This window comes from Microtus oregoni, unplaced genomic scaffold, assembly GCF_018167655.1.
Source record: "Microtus oregoni isolate MIOR12 unplaced genomic scaffold, Mior012 000015F_ref0000493, whole genome shotgun sequence".
Taxonomy (NCBI): Eukaryota; Metazoa; Chordata; class Mammalia; order Rodentia; family Cricetidae; genus Microtus; species Microtus oregoni.
Genome location: NW_024543074.1, coordinates 38,497,361 through 38,519,660, shown reverse-complemented (window position 1 = coordinate 38,519,660; position 22,300 = coordinate 38,497,361). Strand labels below are relative to the sequence as shown.

Below are 22,300 nucleotides of genomic sequence, written 5' to 3'. Positions count from 1 at the left end.
TCGAGGTCTGGGTCTGGCAGCAATGTAGTCGAGTTTAGAGCTATTGGGACTTGAAACATTATTTTAGCTGGGCTAAGGAGCAAAGTCTGATAATGAGTCACCCGAACATTACTCAACCATTGGTCAGACGGCTGTTTAATGCATGTGGCATGGCGGTGGTGATATTTTGTCCTAGAGTTAGTTTGTCAGCATCCTTAACTAGCATGACCACTGCCACTATGATGCGAAGGCAAGGGGGCTAGCCTGTGGTCACAGGGTCTAGTTTCTTGGATAGGTAAGCTACCAGCCCTTTCCATGGTCCTAGGGTCTGCATGAGCACATCCTTAGTTATTCCCCTATGCTCATTCACACATAGGTAGAGGGGCTTGGTCACATTCGGCAGCCCTAGCGCTGGGACTTCTAGAGGCCTATATCTGTCCTCTGTTCAAATAAAATCTGTTCCCCCTTTGTGGCCTCATTTAGGGGTTTGGCAAGTTCAGCAAACCCTGGAATCCAGAGGCATCAGAACCCGGAGGTACCTAGGAATTCCTTCACCTGCTTAGCAGAAGCAGGGGTGGGGCTAAGAGCTATCTCTGGCCTCCTTCAAGGACATACCCCAGATGCGTTACCTGTTGTTTACAGATCCGGGCCTTCTTTTCAGAGGCCCTGTATCCCAGGCTTCCAAGGGGCTGGCAGTAGGTTCTTGGTCCCTTTCAATACATTTCCGGGTTGGCAGCAGCAATCAACAGGTCGTCCATGTACTGTAACAGGCTTATATCTGTGTTTTGGGTTCAGTACTCACCAAAGTCCTCGTGTAGGGCCTTATCAAAGATGGTGGGGGAGTTTTTAAATCCTTGTGGCAGCCTGGTCCAAGTTAATTGGCCACTAATTCTAATCTTTGAGTCTTGCCATTCAAAGGTGAAATAGGGCTGACTTCTGGAGGCTAGGGACAGACTGAAGAATGCATCCTTTAAGTCCAGGACTATGTTCCATTACCGGTCGGGGGCAGTGTGCTGAGCAATGTGTAAGGGTTTGGCACTGTGGGATGCCTATACACTACCCTCTTGTTTACCTCTCTCAGGTTCTGCATTGGCCAGTAATCATTGGAGTGAGACTTCTTCACCAGCAGCAGAGGGTGTTCTAGGCCGACTGAATGGGTCTCAGGACCCCAAGTTCCTGCCTTACATGTGGAATGATTCTCCTCCTTGCTTTGAGGGGCATGGGATATTGGCAGACTTTTATAGGATCTGCCCCAACTTGATCTCCACGTAGACAGGTGGCTGGTGGGATGCTAATCCCATGCTTCCCGTCTCTGCCTATGCTAAGGGAAACTTTTGAAGCCAGTCCTGCACAGAGAGATCAGGCTCCACAGGTTTCTGGTGGAACCCGTATTTCTCAGTTAAGGTGCTGGTGACCAAAATTGGACTGGTGCCCCATTCTGGTGGAGTAGCTTAGCCCCGTCACTAGAGAAATGTATTTGTGCTTTCATCTTTGTAAGGAAGTCTTGGCCCAGGAGGGGATATGGGTATTCTGGTATCACCAGGAAAGAATGGGTTACCCGTCCCATTCCTGAATCCATTGTTCTTCTGGTAGTTAGTAAGTAGTGTTTAGTTACCATGGCTCTCTGTACCCAGGTCTTTTTATTAGATATTGGCCCCTCTGGTTTTAACAACAGAGTTTTCTGCTCCGGTGTCTACCATAAAGTCAGTTTTCTTCCCTTCCACCTTTAGGGTTACCCTGGGTTCAGGGAGGGGGCTTGAACCCTGACTCTCTTAATCACTGTCCACATCTAACTACAAAATTTTGGTCTCTTGCTACTTCTTTGGACATTCTCTTGCCCAGTGTCTTTTCTCCTTGGCAGTATGCACATTGATTTCCCCCCAGTCTCAGGTTTTTCTGATCTTTGTTTCTGCCTTCTCTATGGCCAGAAGCCGCCTGTCGTATTCCCTGGCGTGGGCCATCTATCTCTCTTGACGTGGCCAAAATCTTAGCCAACTCCCAGTGGTGGTGTTCCTGCTGTGCCTCTAACATTTGAGCAAGGCTCTTTTCTTGTCTTTTTTTTTCCTTTTTGAGTTATTTTTCCTCTGCACTTTCCCTAGTATTATAAACTCTCTCTGCCACCATCATTACATCTCTGATATTTTTCTCCTCCAGTCTATCTAGTTTTTGGAGCTTTTTCTTTATGTCTGGAGCTACCTGGTTCATAAAAGCGAAAATCAAGGATGTTTCTGTCTCTTGCACCTCCAGGTCATAGGGAGTATAGTGCCTGAAGGCCTCCTGCAAGCGTTCTAGGAAGGCTGTAGGACTGTTTCACATCATAAACCTTACTCATATTGGTTGGCTGCTTGGCAGCTGCCTTGAGACCCACCAACAAAATCTGGCAATAGACTTTGAGTCTCCCCTTACCTTCTGCCTTGTTATGATCCCATTCTGGTTGGACAGTGGGGAACCCTGCATCTTTGAGGGCTGAATCCTCAGTGGGTTCCCCAGTGGGTCCGGAGACAACTTTGCAGGCTTCTTGATGATCGTTTCTTTCTTCAGTGGTAAATGGGACCTGCAGCAGCAACTGACAGTCATCCCAGGTAGGGAGATGGATAAAGAGTACAGTTTCCAAGAGGTTAGTGAGGTCATTTGGATTCTCAGAGAAGGGGGCATTTTGTGAATGACAATTGTACAAATCACTAGTGGTGAAAGGCCAGTAATGATACTGTTGGTTTCTGTGAGCCCTGGCTGTCCTGGAACTCACTTTGTAGACCAGGCTGATCTCGAACTCAAGAGATCGGCCTGCCTCTGCCTCCTGAGTGTGGGGATTAAAAGTGTGCACCATAACCACCCAGCCCATTTTTTTTAATAAGTCATTTGCGCTTGCTTGTTTATTTGACTCTTTTTTTCTTTCTTTTGTGTGTTTTTTGTTGTTTTGAGTTCAAGTCTGGATATCAATTCTCCGTCAGATTTATAGCTGGTTAAGATTCTTCACCCTATGGGCTTCCTCTTCACCCTATCGATTGTTCTTTTAGTTTTGCAGAAGCTTTTTAGTCTTATGAACCCCACTTGCCAGTTGTTGGCCTTAATTCTTGAATTATTCAGGAAGTTCTTTTGCTTCACTATATCATTGGAATAGTGACTATGTTTTCTTCTAGCTATTTCAGTGTTTTAGGAGTTAGTTTTTGTTCAAGGTGATAGACACAGATCTAATTTCATTCTTCTGCATGTTGACATCCAATTTTCCCAGAAGCATTTGTTGAAGATGTTTTCTCTTCTCCAGCTTATGTTTTTGGTGTCTTTGTCAAATACTAGGTGGCTGAAGTTTTATGCGCTCATGTTTGGGTCTTCGTTTTTTTTTTTTTTCTTCCATTGCTCTACATGATGTTTGTGCCTGTACCATATTCTTTTGTTCCTCTGGCTCTGATATATCTTACAATCTGGAAGGCCAGTTCCTCCAGCATTGTTCTTTTTGCTCTGGATTGTTTTGGCTATCTGTGGTCTATTGTGATTCCATATGGATTTTAGGATAGTTTTTTTTCTATTTCTGTGAGAAATGAGATGGGGATTTTGATTGAGATTGTGTTGATTTGAGAATAGTTTCTATATAGATTGTCATTTTCATAATGTCATTTCTATTGATCCATGAACATGGGATAGCTTTCCATTTTCTAGTGTTTTTATCTCTTCAGAATTTTAAAGTTTTAATTGTTGAGGTTCCTCATTTCTTTGGTTAGGTTTATTCCTAGATATTTTACTTTCTTTGAGGCAATTGTGAAGGGTATGTGCTCATGGCCTCCTTCTCTGTGTGTTTGCTGGTGTATAGAAAAGCTGTTGATGCATTCAGGGTGATTATCCTGCAACGTTGTTGAATTTCATTATCATTTCTAGAAAATTTCTGGTAGAATTTTTGGGATTTCTATAGTATCATATCATCTGCAAATAGGGATAGTCAGGCTTCTTTCCTTATGTGTATGCCTTTAATTTCCTTCTTTTGCCTTATTGTGCCAGCTAGTACTTCAGGCACAATATTGAAAAGGAGTAGGAATGACTTTAGTGGGATTGCTTCAAGACTTTCTCTATTTAGGGTGATGTTGACTGTGGGTATGGTATAATTTTTATTGTGTTGAGATATGTTCCCTGTAGCCCTATACTCTCTACAATTTTTATCATGAAAGCATGTTGGATTTTGTCAAAAAGCTTTTTCTACATCTATTGAGGTGATCATGTGAATTTTGTCTTTCAAACCCATTTATGTAGTTTAATGCATCTGTTGACTTGTGTATGTTTAACCATCCCTGTATTTCAAGGATAAAACCAACTTGGTCATGGTGGATAATCTTTTTTTTTTTTTTGGTTTTTTTCGAGACAGGGTTTCTCTGTAGCTTTGGTGCCCGTCCTGGAACTAGCTCTTGTAGACCAGGCTGGCCTCAAATTCCCAGAAATCCACCTGCCTCTGCCTCCCAACTGCTGGGATTAAAGGCGTGAACCACCACCGCCTGGCCTGGATAATCTTTTTTATGTATGTCTGTAGTCTGTTTGAAAGAATTATTTAATGAACATTTTTTAATTCATTGGGGATAATTGGCCTGCAGTTTTCGTTTTTGTTATTTTTTTCCGGGTTTAGGCATTGAAATGTTAACTGGCTTTGTAGAAGGCATTTAGGAGGGTTCCTTATGTTTCTTTTATTTTTTGAATAGCTTAAGAAACATTAGCTGTACATCATTGAAAGTTAATTCTGCTGTGATTCTGTCTGGCTTTGGACTTCTTTTCTTTTTCTATTAAACAGGAAGGTTTTTATTAGTATTTCATTGTCCTCATCTGTTGTGGGTCTGACTTCTTCTTGGTTTAATTTTTGTAGTCTGTTTGAATCTAGAAATCCAGTCATTTTAGGTTTTCCAGCTTAATACGAAGTACAGGTTTTTTTTTTTTCTTTAAAAAACTACTCCCTTATAATATTATGGATTTCTTTGTTGTCTGATATGTTTCCCTATTCATTTCCGATTTTTGTTAACTTGGATCCTCTCTTTCCTTTTGGTTAGTTGGGCCAAAGAGCTGTCAGTTTTGTTTATCTTCTCAAAGAACCAGCTCTTAGAGCCATTGTTTCTTTGTTTCTATTTCATTGATTTCAGGTTCTTATTATTTCTTGCTGTCACCTGGGTTTGAATTTGATTTGTTTTTGTTTATCCAACTTTTTAGTTCAACTCTTTCTGATTTTTTTAATACAGGCACTTAGATTTATAAATTTCCTCATATAACTGCTTTCACTATGTTGTATTGTGTTTTCATTTTTATTTAGTTCCATGAAGTTTTTTTTATTTCTTGATTTCTTCTTTGACTTATTCATCATTCAGTAATGAGTTGTTTAATCTCTATGAATTTGTGTATTTGCTACAGATTTGTTTGCTGTTGATTTTAATTTTTATTGTATTGTGGTGAGATAGCATAAAAGAGTGGTTTCTGTCTTTTTGATTCATAAAGATTTGTTTTGTGTACCAGGATGTGGTCTGTTTAGAAAAGCTTCCATGTGCTGCTGTGTGTTCGGTATTTGAGTGGAATATTCCGTGGATTTTTGTTAATTCCATATGATATATCAATTAATACTGATGTTTTGTCTTTATTTTTTATCCAGATGATCCATCTGTTAGAGAAATTGGGGGTATTGAAATAGAGTACTCATTATTAATGAATGTTAAGCCGTGTCTCTAAGCCCAGTAATAGATTTTTAATGAAATTGGGTGCCTCAGAGTTTGATACATTATAAGACACTAATGTCGTCTTGGTTAGCTGTTCCTTTGGTTAGAATGAAATGTCCCTCTCTCTCTTCTGATTAGTTTGAGTTTGAAGTCTGTGCTCTCATATATTAGTGTAATGGTGCTTGCTTCCTCTCCCATTTGATTGTCGTACTCTTAATCATACTTTTACTTTAAGGTGGTGCCTTTTTTTTTTAAAGCTGAGATGTGTTTGTGTTTTCTTGGTCATGGATCGGGAGAATAACCTTCAGCTCTTTTCTCCTTAATTTCCTTGAATTTGTTTCTTTATGTCTTCTTCAGACCCCTTGAGTTCTTTGAAGTTCCTATTATTGTTGATGTTGGAGTTGTATCCTGGAGTTCATCTAGGTAATTCTCATTGGTAAACATTTCTATGGGACTTGTAGGTTTTAGAGAGAGGATATTGACCTGATCTTTCATATTGTTGGCATTTTTGTGATGAGATCTGCACACATGGACTTCTTTTGTTAGTTTTGAGTCTGTTATGGATAAACCAGGTTGGGGCCGATGAGAGGATATACAGGTGATTTGGCCCTAGAGATTGGATAGGTCTTAGATGGAATGAAGTTAAGCGGACAGAAGGGACGGGGCTGGTGTGTACGATGTGCTTCCTGGTCCCACCCTGGAGTGTGGGGCTAGACCTGACTGGGTGGAAAGATAGGATATGGTGTGGGAGCATCCTGTGGTTTGGGGGATAAGTGGAAGGGTCCTGGCCAAAACCTCGAAGTCAGTTTTTGGTACAGGCAGGGGAGGCCAGACTAGGCTGGTGCACTATATGTTGGTCCCAGGCTAGATCTGGCAGGTTGCATAAAAGGTTTGTTTGGCGATATCAAGGAGATGCACCAGTCAAGACCCTGGAGAAGGACCTGGGGAGGTCTATATGCCAAGTGGGGTGATTGCAAGTGGTACAAGAGGAACCCGTGGGTAGTTACAGGCAGGGCAAGTCCTGGGGAAAACCTAGAGGTTGGCTTTGTCATGGATAAAGGTGGTTAGATTAGGCAGGGGCATGGAGCTTGGGTCCTGCACAGTCAATGGGTACCTAGACTAAACTGGGCCACTGGTTGCGTACCTGGGCTAGATCTTGTGGATTGAAGTAAAAGCATAGATAGAGGGATTGGAAAGAGGGAGGGGGATGACACTTGCTGGGCTAGATCCTAGAGGAGAATGTGAGAATTCTCTTTGCATGCTTTTAAGAATGGTTTTCTTGAGATAAAATTCATGTAATTGAAATGTTTAAAGTGCAAAACTCAGTGATTTTGATTATTTATAGAGATGGAGTTGTTAATACAGTCACCCTGCACTCTTGACTGTCTCCCCAGCCTGGCTAGCCCCAGCTCCAGGTGTCACAGGTATTGTAGTAAGCTGTTCTGTGTCCCTTAAGATCAGCCTTTGTAAGTGTTTCAGGTACCAACTTCCCTGACAGCTCTTTCTGGTGCTGTATTTCTTACTCTGGCCCTCTACTTCTGTGGCTGCCTACCAAAAGCTGTTTTCTAGAGATACCAGGATTTATCTGTGACTATGTCCCAGAAAGTTCTAGTTGGTCTCTAGTATGTAGTACAGGGCCATGCAAAGTAGGTCTGGCAGAAGTTTCCTGAGTGACCAGTGATGCCAGTGAGGACTTGAACCAGGATGGTCTGGGTTTTGAGGCTATTTACACCAATTACTAAGATCCCCATTGTCCCTTTGGGGAAGGTCACATAGATATACCTAATCTAATGTCACCTAAAGTCCTGCAGCCATAAGCCAAAAAGATGCCACACAATCAAACTGGGTAGCCTGTTGATGAGACACTCAAGATGGAGGCCATGATCCACAGGGTTTAGGGAGCCATCTCACCCAAGCTCTAATTTTCCTATGCTGTGGATGGTCTGCTTACAGTGTGCACTCACCATGTTTACAGGGAGAAGGGAACATGTTCAGCTGGCTGGGCACTGCTAGTGTCCATTTAGCTCTTGGGCCTTCGCCAGTACTCCTGCATTCCATCAAAGCAAGGTTCTGTCATTCTCCAGCAGCCTGCCCCTATCCCAGCTCACATCTCTTTCTACCCACTCTCCTCAGGGGAAAAGTCATAGTTGAGGTTTTTTTGAGGGTGGGGTGGGGAGGACGTTGTTAAAGACTCTTATAAAGAAGCCAAGAAATGGGAGGATTCTTGGCTTTTTGTGGAGGCTATCTGACCCTGCAGCAAGCAGATTGCCCTCTCTTGAGTCACAGATTCCACAGCTAAATGGCGTGACCTGATGGGGCCTCCCGGTTTGCAGAATGTTAAATAAAAAATATATTAAGAGAGCTTCCTTTCTCCATGTCTTATTCAGAGATCATCGTGTGATGCAGTAAGAAGGTTTGGATTTTCTTGTCACTGCCCCCCAAATGGCAGAAGGTACATTGGCTCAGTTGTCCCTTTGCCAACCTCTTCACACCAACTGGATGTAGTCGTATTCTTATCAAGAGTTACTTATTAAGTCTCATTCTTATTAAGCACCTTGTACTCCTTTTGCCAGGGTCTCTGGTGGGCAATGCATTGGACAATAAAAGTATAACTATGCCTAACATTGGTTGAGGTTTTATAGGCCAGACAAAATGCTTGATGTTTTTTCTTTATGTAGTTTAATTGATGTAAAATTCACCCCTTTAAATTGTAGTGTTCTCTAGCTTTAGCATATTCATGGTACTCTGCAGCAATCTTTAGTATTCTCTCAGAAGGTTTTTATCACTTTCCAAAGAAACCCAGTGCCGTTTCCTCTTGCTCCTGGGTGACTGTTTAGTATACCTTCTGTTCTGTGGATTTGTCTGTTCCAGATAGTTCATGTGAATGGGATTCTATAATATGTAGGCCTTTCTGTTGACTGCTTTCAATTATGCAATGTTCTTGAGGTTCACATGCCTTTTTGTGTTCATCAAAACCTCTGTCTGTGTCATGCTATGCAGTCATTGTGTGGGTGGACTACAGATATTCAACCGTTTACCGGTTTGTGGGCATTTTATTTGTAGCACCTTGGATATTTGGGAGCAGTGCTCTTAGGATGCTGCAATGCAGGTTTTCATTTGTGTGCTTTTCTCACACGCTTATTATCTAGCAATGGGATTGCTGGGGCTCACAGTAGCTGTATATTAAACCTCTTCCAAACTGCCAGGCCGTTTTCCAGGTGCATCATTTTGCCTCCCTGTACTAATTTGTTTTGTTGAGACAGTCTCCCTCTGTAGTCCAGGCTGATTTGGAACTTATGGTGATTCTCTTGCCTCAGCCTTCCCAGTGCTATGATTACAGGCATAAAAACCTCACCTGGTTTCCATGCTGGTTTTCAACTACATTATCACAGAAGCTTCATGAGGTAGAGTTAGAACTGTTGATGTCATGCCTTTCAGCAGCTCAGTGGCAAAGCCCAGAGCTTTCCCCTTACCCTTAATTGCACATAGGCGCTGATGAATATTTGACCGGTTTCAAATCTCTACCAGGCTCTGCTTTACATCTTCAGGATGGGAGTTTGGGGCTGTATCATTTACACTATTCCTGATGCTCAATCAGGCCCCATTCATTGACTAAAATGTCACCCTTTCCCGTCTTGGTGTGTTTGTAAGAAACTTGAGGGGAGGGATCCTTGTGTCTTTAGGGTTCTTTTACTTTGTGTGTTTTCAGATGCCTTCTGGGTTCTGGGTTCCCCTAAGCATACTATGTAATCCTGTAACCTTTTAAATTAGGCACCTGTTTTAGATATGTAGTCTGTGTTGGGGAGTGGTAGATGATGTCCTGTTTGTCAGTCTTCCCTGCTCTCTTGTCTTTGGTCCCATGCTGCTGATAACCTTCCATCCTTTTTCTCTTCTAGGCTAAACCCATTTATGGTGGCTGGCTGCTCCTGGCTCCAGATGGCACTGACTTTGATAACCCAGTGCACCGGTCTCGGGTAAGGATACCTGAGGAAATTCTTAAGAGTGGGAAAAACTAGGAGGTTCATTTGAGAGCAAAATTGGTAAAAAAAAAAAAAAAAAAAAAAAAAAAAAAAAAAACAACTTAGGGAGGGAAACACTGGAACCTGAGTGACAAAGTCAGCAGGGATCCAACATTTTGTAAACTTTGAAGTCTCAGAAAGTTCTATTTACATATATAGAGTCCTTGTTTCAGAATGTGCCATTCTTGTATGGGTGTCACCTGTTGTGGGTCATCTGGACTCTGAAAATAGTCAAATGGAAAAGACAAAACATCTTTGCAGCATGTTCTCCTAGCTCCCGGGTCCTTCAGAACCAAGGCAGTTTCTTCTGAACTGGGGACTTAGCACTGTGAGTCCTGATAAAGGGCTGAGGCTTAGACACCTTTGCTTTCTGACTTGCTCTCAGACACTGTCCTGTCTTCTGGATATGGTCTCTTCTGGAGCTAAAGGGTGAATAAAGACACTCTTTGTTGACCAGAGGCTTGCTTATTAACCCCGAACAATCCATCAGGGATTTAGCCCCAATCAGGGCATCTTTTCCATACACTTTTTCCTAATTGTACTTAAGACAGTTGCCCTAGCTCTTCTCATTCCTTCTTGCCTAGGTAGGGCCTCATGACTTCATGCTCTGGCCTACAGAACTAATAGCATTGTGTTTCTGGTCCTTGGGCTTCCTTCTGGAGTAAATTCTGATTTCAAAGATAACACATAGGAACCTTGGAAATGTTTTTGGAAAACAGGTGCCAGTAGCCTGTTTTAGAACTCCAGCCTGCAAGCAGCCCTAGCAGGTCCTCTCTGCATAGCCCCTTAAGTCTTGTTTTTACCTCATAGTGGCCAGTGGTTCCAGCTAGAATGCAGTACACAGGGAGCCAAGTGCCTTTCCTGGTCTCTATGAACCAGAAATGCCATTTTTTTGGCTGCAATGAAAAAAACCATTTTTTAAAAATTTATTTTTCTTGCCTAGAGCAAAGAAAAATACATTGTAGTTAATTCTGTGGCTTTTCTTTCTTCTTTTTTTTTTTTTTCAAGTCGGTTTCTCCATGTAACAGACTTAGCTGCCCTGGAACTAACTCTTGTAGATCAGGTTGGCCTTGAACTCACAGAGATTCACCTGTCTCTACCTCCCAAGTGCTGGGATTAAAGGAGTGCACCACCACTGCCACACTAATTCTGTGGCTTTAGTGCTAGTCAAAATTTACTTGTTATTGGACTTTGTGAAATGTTGAGAATAGAACCTTGAGTCCTTCTGAAATCACCCTGAGGGATTGTGGTGGGAGCTATGCCTGTCTGTGAGCCATGATTTAGACTCACAGCCTTATTGGGGGTAGGCAAGACCCTTCACACAGAGAGATGATGTGTTTATTTGTCCTTTTCATTTGACCACAGTAACACCACTGGAGGCCTTTGTTGGGGCTCTTCTCTGTTTGATTTTTGTTAGCTTGTTCCACTACTGTTGAATTCCTCAGCCTTGGCTGTCTACTTTCTTTCCCTGACAGTCACAAAACCAAACCATTTTATACCATTTCCCAGACTTTCTTGGAAGGGATGCTGTCTATCACCATCCCTGCATCCTCACGTTATTCCAGATCACATTAGATTATTCATCCAGTCAATTGACAAACATTCTATGAAAATGCTCTATTGATTGCCAGTAGGAACATAGAAAAGTGACCATATAACGGTTTCTAACTTCCAAGGAAAGCTCCAACTTTAAAAGCTTCATGGAGCATCTGGAAGCATTAGTCACTTGTGATTAGGCAGGCCTGTCTCCTGACCCCACCTGGCTAATGAATCACTATACATATACAATCTGGTTTCATTCCTCCTGCCATCTACTTCAGAAGTGAAAGCCTTAGTTAGAACCAGCATTCCTTAGATTCTGTGTGTCAGATATTAGGGTTCTTCCAGCTGAGACCCAGGGCCAGGAGACCTGACCCCCAGCTCTGTGTTCTGTTGCAGAAATGGCAGCGACGATTCTTCATCCTGTATGAGCATGGCCTTCTGCGCTACGCCCTGGATGAGATGGTAAGTGTCCTCAGTATTCCCTGATCCTGGCCATGCTCTCCTCAGGCTCCTCAGCTGTGGCACTACTGGCCACATCATATGTGAAGGTAGCCCTACTCAGGCTTCTGTTTAGGAGTCTTGGATGTTTTAAAGGACTTGTAGTACAAAGTAGAAAATGCTCTAAAACCCAGATCTTGTGCTTCAGGCTTGCTTGGTTTTTGTTTTTTGTTTTTGTTTTTTTTTTGTTTTGTTTTGTTTTCTTTTAAAGCAGTTGTTGGTAAGAGGAAACAGTGAAGAATGAAGTAACTTTTGTTCAAGGTTGGGGAAAGTCCTGGAGATCAGCAGGGTTTGCAGAGATGGTGTTCCTACAGGCCTGAGTGGAGACAGGCAGGCTTATGTTCTGTCTTCCTAGGACTGTCCCACTAGATGTTGGTATAGATTTCTTTTTAGCTGGCACTGAGGTCTACCAGTCCTGTGATCAGAGCAGAAGACCTTCTTTCTTCTCTTTCACTACCTGGTTTCCTGCCTGCATCATGGGTGGGCTAAGTGCTTGCTGCTCTTGTTCCAAGGCCAAACCCTCAGTCCAGTCAAGTAGAACAGAATGCCTGCCTCTATTTCTACCCATGTCACCCCCCTTTTCTCTAAAGGAAATTACTCTCTCCTAAATGAAGCATTGGATGCCTCCTCCTCTGTCTTTTGAGTAGACAAGTGTGTGCGGGTATGCACTGTGGTGCCTGTGAAGACTGGGACCCCCAGGAAAGTCTAGTCACGCTGTTTCAAATAGATTGGTCCACTTGCTGCACCCAGAGCAGGTCTCTTCTCTTCTCTTCTCTTCTCTTCTCTTCTCTTCTCTTCTCTTCTCTTCTCTTCTCTTCGTTTCTCTGTAGCTTTTGGAGCCTGTTTGGGAACTAGTTCTTGTAGACCAGGCTCACCTTGAACTTGCAGAGATCCGCCTGCCTCTGCCTCACAAGTGCTGGAATTAAAGGCGTGCACCACCACCGCCCGGCCCAGAGCAGGTTTCTTGACTCTGATGCTGTGAGACCCTATAGTGTGAGTTAACTGTCTCCAGGGACTTTGCAGAGGGTTAGGACACTAGGATCTGGGAAATGATCATTAGCATTCACATGTGCCGAGCAGGCCCCTTTCCACCTATGCTTTTTAATGTGGCATCTCACTCCTTTTATTCTGAGATCATTAATGGGCATGATGTACCTCTAGCACCCCCCCCCCCAATAACTGTCACCTCATTAGATTGCTTAAGATTTTTTTCCCCATTGTTCCTTTTGATGAACCTGAGAGTGAAGCACAGGGGGTTTGCTCAAGAGTCATCTGTGAGCCAGAGTAATTTGAAGTGGGCACTGACAGTGACCCAGCTAGAAACAGGAACAGGTAGACATGCATGATGTTCTTCTCCGAGTTCAGGAGGTACGGACGGCAGACTCTACTCCTCTCTTGCTGTCCTCCTGTCTTAGCTGTCAGTGGGCAGCAGCTCTGGGATAGGAGTTAGGTCTCCCATAAGCCCTGGTCTTAAGTTCTGTAACTAGTGAAGAGTGTTGGAACCTCTAGAGGTCGTTTGATTATGATCTTGTTGGGTTCAGACCATGAGCGTCTGACAGCACAAGGATTCTTTATATAGGCCCCACTGAAACCTAGAAGAATTCATTATTCCATTGATTCAGTCACATCAGCACAAAGAGAGTGGCTGCTGGGCACCAGCACCGATTGCTGCTGCCCTTAACAGTGCTTCTTAATAAGACCATTGAGCCAGGTGTGCTGACACCTTTTGGTCCATAGCATCTCCCAGAGACCTGATCTCTATTACTGCAATGAAGACCATGATTAAAAACAACTTGGGAAAGAAAGGGTTTATTTGGCTACAGGTCCTGATCATAGTCCATCATTGAGGAAAGTCAAACAAAGAACTTAAGCAGGGCAGGAACCTGGAGACAGGAAAGGAAGCAGTGATCAGTGAGGAATACTGCTTACGGACTTGACCTCAGTTTGTACTTTTGTACAACACAGGACCACCTGCCCAAAGTGCCACTGCCCATAGTGGACTGGGCCCTTTCATATTAATCAAGAAATTGCCCCACCAACTTGCCTACCAGACAGTCAGATGGATGCATTTTTTTTTAATTGTGGTTCCCTCTTCTCAGATGACTCTGAACTTATGTCAAATTGGAAAACTAAAATAAAATAGCCAGTGTACAGGGTATGGGTTAAGGCAGAGGTGACTCTGTGTCAGGACTGTGAAAAAGAAAAGGAGGAAAAACTTGAAGAAAGGACATTTCGGGGCGGGGGGGGGACATTCAATTCCGAAAGTGTTTGTGCATGGGCCATTTTTACATGGCCTTGTATCTGGAAAGACAAATCATGTAGCCAGTTGATGTTTTTCTTCCCAGACCAGGGTAGTGCACATGGCCTAGTACTTCTAAGAGTGAAGTGGCAGAACCAGCAGTGGCAGTCATGTTGAAATGTCTTCTAAAGTATCACTTTGTAAGACTTTTCCATGTTGCATCAGGAAGCTCACATAAAAGCTACAAAGGAGGCCACCACAGTGAAGACCAGGCAACAGGAGTTAGTCAGAATAGGAGCCAGGAAGGAAGAGGCCATTTCAATAGAAGTCAGGAAGGAAGTAGCATGAGGGTTCCTCTCGGTAGGACTGAGGGTGAGGGGAACTTACCCATGCCCTCTGGTCTGCAACATGTCAGGATTGTTTACCCTTTGTAACCATTCCCTGGGGCAAGAAAACATGTCGTCCTCTACCACCCTCTGCCCATTTGGATGAGACCTGACAATAGATAGATGCCTGTGCTTGCTCTCATGAGAACTTTTACTGTGTTCTTTCTGATTGCCTTTTAGAGCCATGGTCTTCAGTAGGGTTAGTGTGCCTCAAGGCTATGGCAGTTGTGTGGTTTGGTTGAAACAACTAGAGCAGTGATGCTATTGGTATATACCAGTGGGAGGCCAAGGATGCATAAGACATCGCCCACAAAAAGGAGAATCAGCTTAAAGTTTCTGTAATGACCAGGCTAAGAAAGTCTGAATGATTTGGCCGGTGACTTATTTACATTTTTTTAAACTTAAAATGTTTGATTTGTTATTAATTATTAACACAGGACACAGAACTTACCCATTTCCTGGATTGGGATAATAGATGACAGACTAGGGTTATCTTACAGCCTTTCTTCATCTTGAGAGGTTTCTGTGGGACCCTCTGTACCTCTCCTGCCTGTGTGTGCAACTCACTCAGGGAACACGTCCATATTTCCTTTTTTTTTTTTTTCGAGACAGGGTTTCTCTGTAGCTTTGGTGCCTGTCCCAGAACTAGCTCTTGTAGACCAGGCTGGCCTCGAACTCCCAGAGATCCGCCTGCCTCTGCCTCCCGAGTACTGGGATTAAAGGCGTGCGCCACCACCGCCCAGCATGTCCATATTTCCTATGGCATTCTTGGATCCTGGTACTTATGAAGTACCCCCATCTGGGTGCTTGCATCTAAAAATAGCATCTTTCAGCAGTCTGTGATTGCCTCTGGTCCTCTTGTTATGCTGGCTAAATGGCAGCCCTCACTGGTAGCCTGCCCTTCCCAGCAGACTGACTGCACCAGTAAGTTGTAGCATTTTATGGCTGACTTCCTCCCCTTAACACTTAGTCACGTCTGTTTCAAGTTGTCATTTTTCTGTTATACATCTCCCTCCCTCCCTCCCTCCCTCCCTCCTTTCTTTCTTTCTTTCTTTCTTTTTGGTTTTTTGAGACAGGGTTGCTTTGGAGCCTGTCCCAGAGCTAGCTCTTGTAGACTGGGCTGTCTTCAAACTCAAAGAGATCCACCTGCCTCTGCCTCCGCCTCTGCCTCCGCCTCCTAAGTGCTGGGATTAAAGTCGTGCACCACCACCACCACCACCACCACCGTTTTTCTTTCTTTTAAATGCTTTTTACCAGCCAGACTTCAGGTTTCCACTGTGATTGGGGTCTTGATAATTCTTGATTTCTTTTCATATTGTCTAAGTGGGGTTCAGTGGACCAGGCATAACAAGATATGTGGAATTAGCGCTCCCCAGCTGTGGTGAACTAGAAAGTTGGGCAGTAGGGTAGTTCCAGAAGTGTTGTTGGGAATGTGATAAATTTGAATTTCTCCCACAAAAAGGGGAAATAATGATATCCAGAAAACACTTAAGAAATAGTGAAGAAAAGACATCCCCTGGCTCTTGACTGGGCTGTGAAGCAATGAGTGAAATGCCTGATGGTCACAGTGTCCCCTCAGGAGGTGGATAGTGGTACTAGCTCTGGGAGCTTTAGGACTCTGGCTGGCTAAATAGGACAGTTAAGGTCCCTGATCTGACCATTGCCTTTTCAGGCAGAGCTAAAATGGCACTCACTTTTGGGAATCTTTCTTTTCCTTTAGTGTGTGTGGAGTCCAGGCATTATTTCCCTAAAAAAGAAGAGAAGCTTCCAGAGTGTTTGTTGAAGTGAGGGGCATGATGGCCCACAGACATAGTGGAGCCTGAAGAGGCTAGGCCTATTGCTTTTCAGGAGAGTACAAGCAAGGAGCCTAAAACCCCACTGTTGCCTAGCCTTTGCTTTTTGCTCCGTATCTGGATCATATAGGAACTGATACAATACTAAAGGCCTACTTGCATCTGACAAGAAGTTCTGGGCGCCATGATGAGCCTATTCTCTTCCTATCCCCACATACAAGTAAGGCAAACAGATGGCTGAATGCTTTGTTGTTTTTTATTGTGGTAAAATACACTTGACATAAAACTCACTACCCTGAGCACATAACACAAAGTACATAAGGTGGTAGTGAGTACACATACAGCTATCGCCATCCAAGTGCACAAGAGCTCTGTTGTCTTCTCAGCAGAAATTGTTCCCAGTAAGACCCTAACTTGCCCCTTAGCCCCATTCTCTGGTTTGTGTCTCAGCTTGATTCTGTCAAAAGCCTCATACGGGTTGGTGTCCCTTACCATAAATGTTTGAGTCAAGTGAAGCTTAGTATTTTGGATTTTTTTTCCCTACATCTGGGGGTATTTACATTGATATTATGTGATGTCAAGGGGATGAGACAAAGTCTAAATAGAAGAATCATTTATGTTTCAACTATATCTTGTATACATAGCCTGAAGACAATTTTATACAATATATATGTGTAAATTTTACTATACCCCGACATGAGGTTAGTGTGGAATTTCCTGCAAGTCAGAGCTTGATTATATTTTGGATCATTTCAGATCTCAGACTGTGTGTAAGTGGACTCTTAGCTGCTCGTATCTAGGATATTGCACTCTATCTGTGTTCTCAATACACATTGTTATGGTATTATTGCAGCATGTGGCAGGATTCCATGCCCTTTTCACTGTGGTAGGTCCACAATTCTTGAATCCCATCTCCACTAAGGTGACCTGTACCTCTGCATGGAGGTCATTGACTTGTGATGCCTGTCCTGAAGCCAGGTGCAGTGACAAGGGCTACAGAGTCCCAAAGAGAGCCCAGAATACAGGAGCTTTGGGACTCTTGGCTCATGCTGACTTCTAGCTTTCTTGATGTAGCAGGTGAAGCCCTTACAGCTTTGGGACATGCGCCTTTTTAGGCTTGTCTGGCCACCTCTAAGTTCGTAAGCCCTATCAGATACAGTAGCCCAGCATGGTTCACTATGGATGTCTGTGTCTTGTATGTAGACTGATGGTCTTTGGGGTCCTCAGCAGACTGTCTCAGATTGGCTTGGGTTGCATTAGAGATGTTTCTTGTAGGAAATTCTAGGTCACTTTGACTTTGGAACTTGTGTGTACCTTTTTCTGGGCACATTTCTGTTACTATTATGTCAAAACTACAAGCATTACTTGCTAGAATGTCCAGGCCCTTCAGAAGTCAAGGAAGGGCATCAGCACTTCTGCTGTTATTAGGAACTGGCAACTAAGGTGTCATTTTCTTTGCAGCTGACCTCCTAGACCCTGATTATTCTCAAATCTATGGTTGCCCAGCATTAAAAACCCCATACAGGGTGAGCTGAGAAACCCTTTTATAAACGCTCTTGGTTTTTTTATTTTTATTTTTTAGGGTAATGTGACATTTGAGAATTCTGTTTTGAGCTCTGACTTGTTTTCTTCTTATTCAGAACTTTGCTGGGCAGGCTACCTGAGCAGGTGAGAAAAGGGTCTATCTACTCCTGACTTGTTTTGGCTCTGCAGCTATGTCTCAGTCAATAGTACCTCTAGGGAACATCACTGATAGAGGACGGCCATGAAGCACTCAGAAAATCCCTCTTGTGGTGCTCAGGTTGTGGGGACTAAGGTAGCTGTATAATTGCACTCTGTGCTTGGTAAAACCATGATGAAAATACTGAGAGTAGGTAGTTTGGGACTCAGACTAGTCTCCTAGCAGGAAAGGGGGCTCTTTGAATGCTTCTGCTTGCTGCAAGATTTCAAGGGAGGATCCTGCTTCTTAGCCCCCAGCTTGGTGCTTTGTGTACATTTTGTAATGTGGTCCCCACAGTGATGTTGGCTGTGGATCAAGATTAGAATAGTCTCTTGTTCTGCTAGCCAGAGAATTTCTAGCATTACCTAACATGTTATAGTCAAGAAAGCCCAGTGGAGGTGTGTGACTGAAACTGGATCCTGGGGGCTGAAATGGGGTCCTTAGGAGTCCTAAGCATCATTCTTGAACTTCTCTCCGAAGTGTAGAAGGGGTGCTGACTGTTCTCATACAGGGCCAGTACAAAACAGTTTGAAGCTTGTTTGTGACTATGGCTTGGATAGGCATCCTTCTAGAAGTCTGAATATAAATTAGGCTTAGTTCCTAGGGTGACATTGATAAAGAGATGCAGGCCAAGGATCTTTAAGAGATGGAGTCAGTGGGCAGTCTTTAGGTCATTGGAATATGGCTCTCAAAGGGATTGTAGAGCCCTGATTTCTTCGTCTTGGAGATGTGACCACTGGCTCTAACACATTCCTACCATGATGTACCATCCTTACCACAGGCCCATACCCGTAAAGCTTTAAAACTGTGAGACTAAGCAAGCTTTTCTTACTTAAGTAGCTGGCCAGGGAGGTAGCCCAGTAAACAGAAAGCTTGCCCCACATGCCTGATGACCTGAGTTCAGATCTCAGAGAAAAACCAGAAATGACGGTGTGTGTCTGTAATTCTAGTACTCCTATGTTGTGGTGGAGCCAGTGAGCTTGGAATATGTAGTGCACTGGGAAAAAAAGAGACCCTGCCTCAGACAAGATGAAGGCAGGATCCTTTCACTACCACACTTGCACAGATATTCATACACATCTGTGTACACACACACACACACACACACACACACACACAAAACAAGTAGCTCATATCAAGAATTTTGTTGCAGTGTAACAAGCTAACTCTCTGGTATATGTACCTCCACTTTGGGATCCTTAAATGAACACCCACAAGCCTTAAAGAGAGAAGAAGTTAAAGAAGAGTGGACAGGGGTAGTCAGGTAGGCAGGTATGGCCAGTTTTAAGGTTCAAGTCCACTTATGTAGATGACCCACTAGTGCTGAGAGGAGACAGGTCACCATATTCCCTCCTCCCTGTGCCTCTTATCCTCAGGATGCTTGCTGAAGCATGGCGAGCTCCTTGCACTTCTTGGTATTTCCTACAGGGCAGTAAGTACTTTGATACAAGGGCAGAAAACAGTAGTTAGCTGTCCATCTAAGTCAGGATCATAATTAGATCCCCACTTACCCATCTCCTTAAAGTTTCTGCAGTTCCTTCAAAGGGAAGCTTCTGGGCTCCATTGCACTATCTGTCCAGCCCTATAGTTGTTTTATCTGCCCAGCCTTCTAGTTGTTATAGTGGTATTTAGTTGATGGAGGCAATGGGAGCAGTAGCTTTATGTTTTTGTTAGTTTTTGCTGAGGAAACATGGAGAAGATGCATTGTGACTGGCACCTGGCCATTGCCTGTAGAGAGTGGGTGAACTTTCCCATAGCAGCCAGGCCGTGACCTGCAGGCCATAATGATGAGCAATTGTCTCCCTCCTGAACATAGAGGAGTGCAATAAAAGCTAGCAGCTTGGAGTTAATTGTCTAGGAAACTGACTAAGCAACAGGTGGGAAACAACTGTTGAAAGAGTAAGTTTTATGGAAAACACATAGGGCCAAAGAAGCCAAGCCAAGTGGCTGATGCCAGTGTAGTCAAGAATGAGCTTGCAATATCATCAGGCAAGATGGAGTGTGGAGGCTATCAAGTCTTCTGGGATAACTTTCATTCCTTTCCCCTTTTGGGTCTCTAAACTAGACCCCCCACTCAGGTGTCCCATTCCATTGACCTGATCGTGCCTTTTACTTTGGGCCTTCTGTAAAATAAGTGATACATCAATATAGTCATGCAAACCTGTTCAGTAAGGGGGCTGGCTGCTGGCTGCAAGTTTAGAAAGCCAATGTCAATCTTCCTGTTCTCTCCACCTCTAAGCCCACAACCATAGGGGCCTCTCTGTAGCCATAAATGCAGAGGAAGGCAAAGGGGATGTCTTTATGATAAAGAAAACTCTCAGGATTCAGGAAGTAGCAGCTTTTGAAGGCTCTCGGGGATCCAGGGAACAGTGTGGGGAATCTCAAAGGTGAGACCTTGCAATGTACTATGTGCTCATCAGTGTGGAAATGTATTGCAGTGACCCATATAAGGTAGGTATCAAATGTGTACATAAAATGATAGGTATGTACTTTTACAGTTGCCATAAGTTTAATGGCCTAAAATAGTATGAATTTAATCTCTTTCAGTACTAGAGTTTAAGAATCAGGTCAAGGTGTAGATGGCAGTTTCTCTTTGAGGCTCTGCTTTCTGCAGACCTCAGTTCCACTGTCTACTGTTATCATTTTGTGGTCCTTCTTTCCATCCCTGCAGCCTCTTATTTGTGTTTGATGTCTATTTTCTGTTCTCCTATGTCATTCTTCTCAGGCCTCTTTCTCCCAGGACCTTTAGGATTGCATTGAGGGATTTGCACTTGTATATGCCAGGATTGTCTCTGGAGTATGTAAACCCTATTCAACCATACATAAAGAAGCTCTTCACTGACTTTGGGCACATATCATGGTGGAGAGATAGGGCATGTGTGCTTTTGGAGGCAATTACTCAGCTCCATATGATATCATCAGAGGGAGCTGCTTCAGAAACAGAACTTGTAGCATGAGTAATAAAAACCCAGAGACAGGGGGCTGGAGAGATGGCTCAGAGGTTAAGAGCTTCGCCTCCTCTACCAAAGGTTCTGAGTTCAATTCCCAGCAACCACATGGTGGCTCACAACCATCTGTAATGGGGTCTGGTGCCCTCTTCTGGCCTGCAGGCATAGACACAGACAGAATATTGTATACATAATAAATAAATAAATAAATAAATAAATATTAAAAAAAAAAAAAACAAAACAACCCCAGAGACAGATACTGGGGTTCAAGCTGAAGATCAGAAAAGCAAAGCAGTCAACCACTAGAGAGACTTTTTTTTTCTCTACCAATCTTCATCCCGAAAGGGCAAAACCCTGTCTCCATGGATACTCGGACTATACACTCCAGTGAGTTCCTTTCTCTTCCCTTTTATATTTCTCTCTCCACCCAGCCTATCCCTATCTGTTTCCACCTCCCTAGTGCCAGGATTAAAAGTGTGAGCCACCACCACCTGGATCTGTTTCTGGATCAATCTTGTGTAGCCTAGGGTAACCTTGAACTCACAGAGATCCCTCTGCCTCTTCTCCTGGGATTAAAGGTATGTGCCACCGCTCCCTGGCCTCTAGTGACTTAGCTTTGCATTCTGATCTTCAGGCAAACCTTATTTATTAAAACAAAATATCACTACAAGAACTTTATGCCTTGAACAGTTTCCAGAGCAGTGTTGCTGGACAAGCCAAGAGCTACACTGGCCTTGTCTGGAAGTGCAGCAGGAATGGCTGTCCTCTTTCTGGAGACCTGACACTGTTGTGTGATTGGAGGTCATAGCTCTTAGTGAACTGTGGGAACTCTGTAGGAGATGCCCTGGCTGTCACAGATAGACCCACCTGAGGGCAATATCACATTGTCTTGTGTAGGAAGGACCTGAAGAGTCAGCCCCTGCAGATGGGTTAAAGACAGCCTTACAGCTCAGCTTAGCCAGTAGAAGGTCCCTTAGTGGAAGATGTAGCAGTGTCTCTGCTGCGTTCATCTAGAGCAACCACAAGGAGAAGCAAGTAGGGGCAAGACAAGCCCCTTTTTGTCCTTTAGAGTCTGTCATCCTAGTGATGATCCTAGTGTTATGTTTGCTTCTCAGGAGATATAGACCAAGCCTGTTTCACTAAATAAGGGGACAGGAGTAAAGGAGATAGAGGGGGACAGAAATACGCAGAGCAATAAGACCTAGAAGGACTTTGTGCACTACCAGCTGTGTCCCACTTTTAGCCTCATAAAGTAGGTTTTATCCTGTTGAACAAAAGGGTCTTAAAGAGGTGATTTGCCCGTTTTGTTCTTCCTCTAGTGACCTTGCTTTTGAACTTCAATCTGTTTCTGCATCCCCAAATTTCCTATGTGACAAGTCATTCTTTTGTTGAGCCCACCCAAAGGTTGTCCTTGTCTCTTGTCAGAACACTCAGCAGTGGGAAGGTAGCCGTCCATCCATGGGGCATACAGTTGATGATGGACTAGAAGCAGACCTCA

The 22,300-nt window shown here is 43.6% G+C and overlaps 1 protein-coding gene across 8 annotated transcripts in view; it reads left to right on the top strand.

Moving 5' to 3' along the window:
* Positions 1-22,300, top strand: part of LOC121456268 (myosin phosphatase Rho interacting protein) — a 130,063-nt gene that overhangs the window by 27,512 nt on the left and 80,251 nt on the right. For all 8 annotated transcript variants that reach the window (XM_041664263.1, XM_041664264.1, XM_041664266.1 and 5 more), the window contains exons 2-3: positions 9,554-9,631; positions 11,615-11,680. In XM_041664263.1, coding sequence (XP_041520197.1) covers positions 9,554-9,631; positions 11,615-11,680 — 144 coding nt within the window. The remainder of the gene's footprint in view (positions 1-9,553; positions 9,632-11,614; positions 11,681-22,300) is intronic.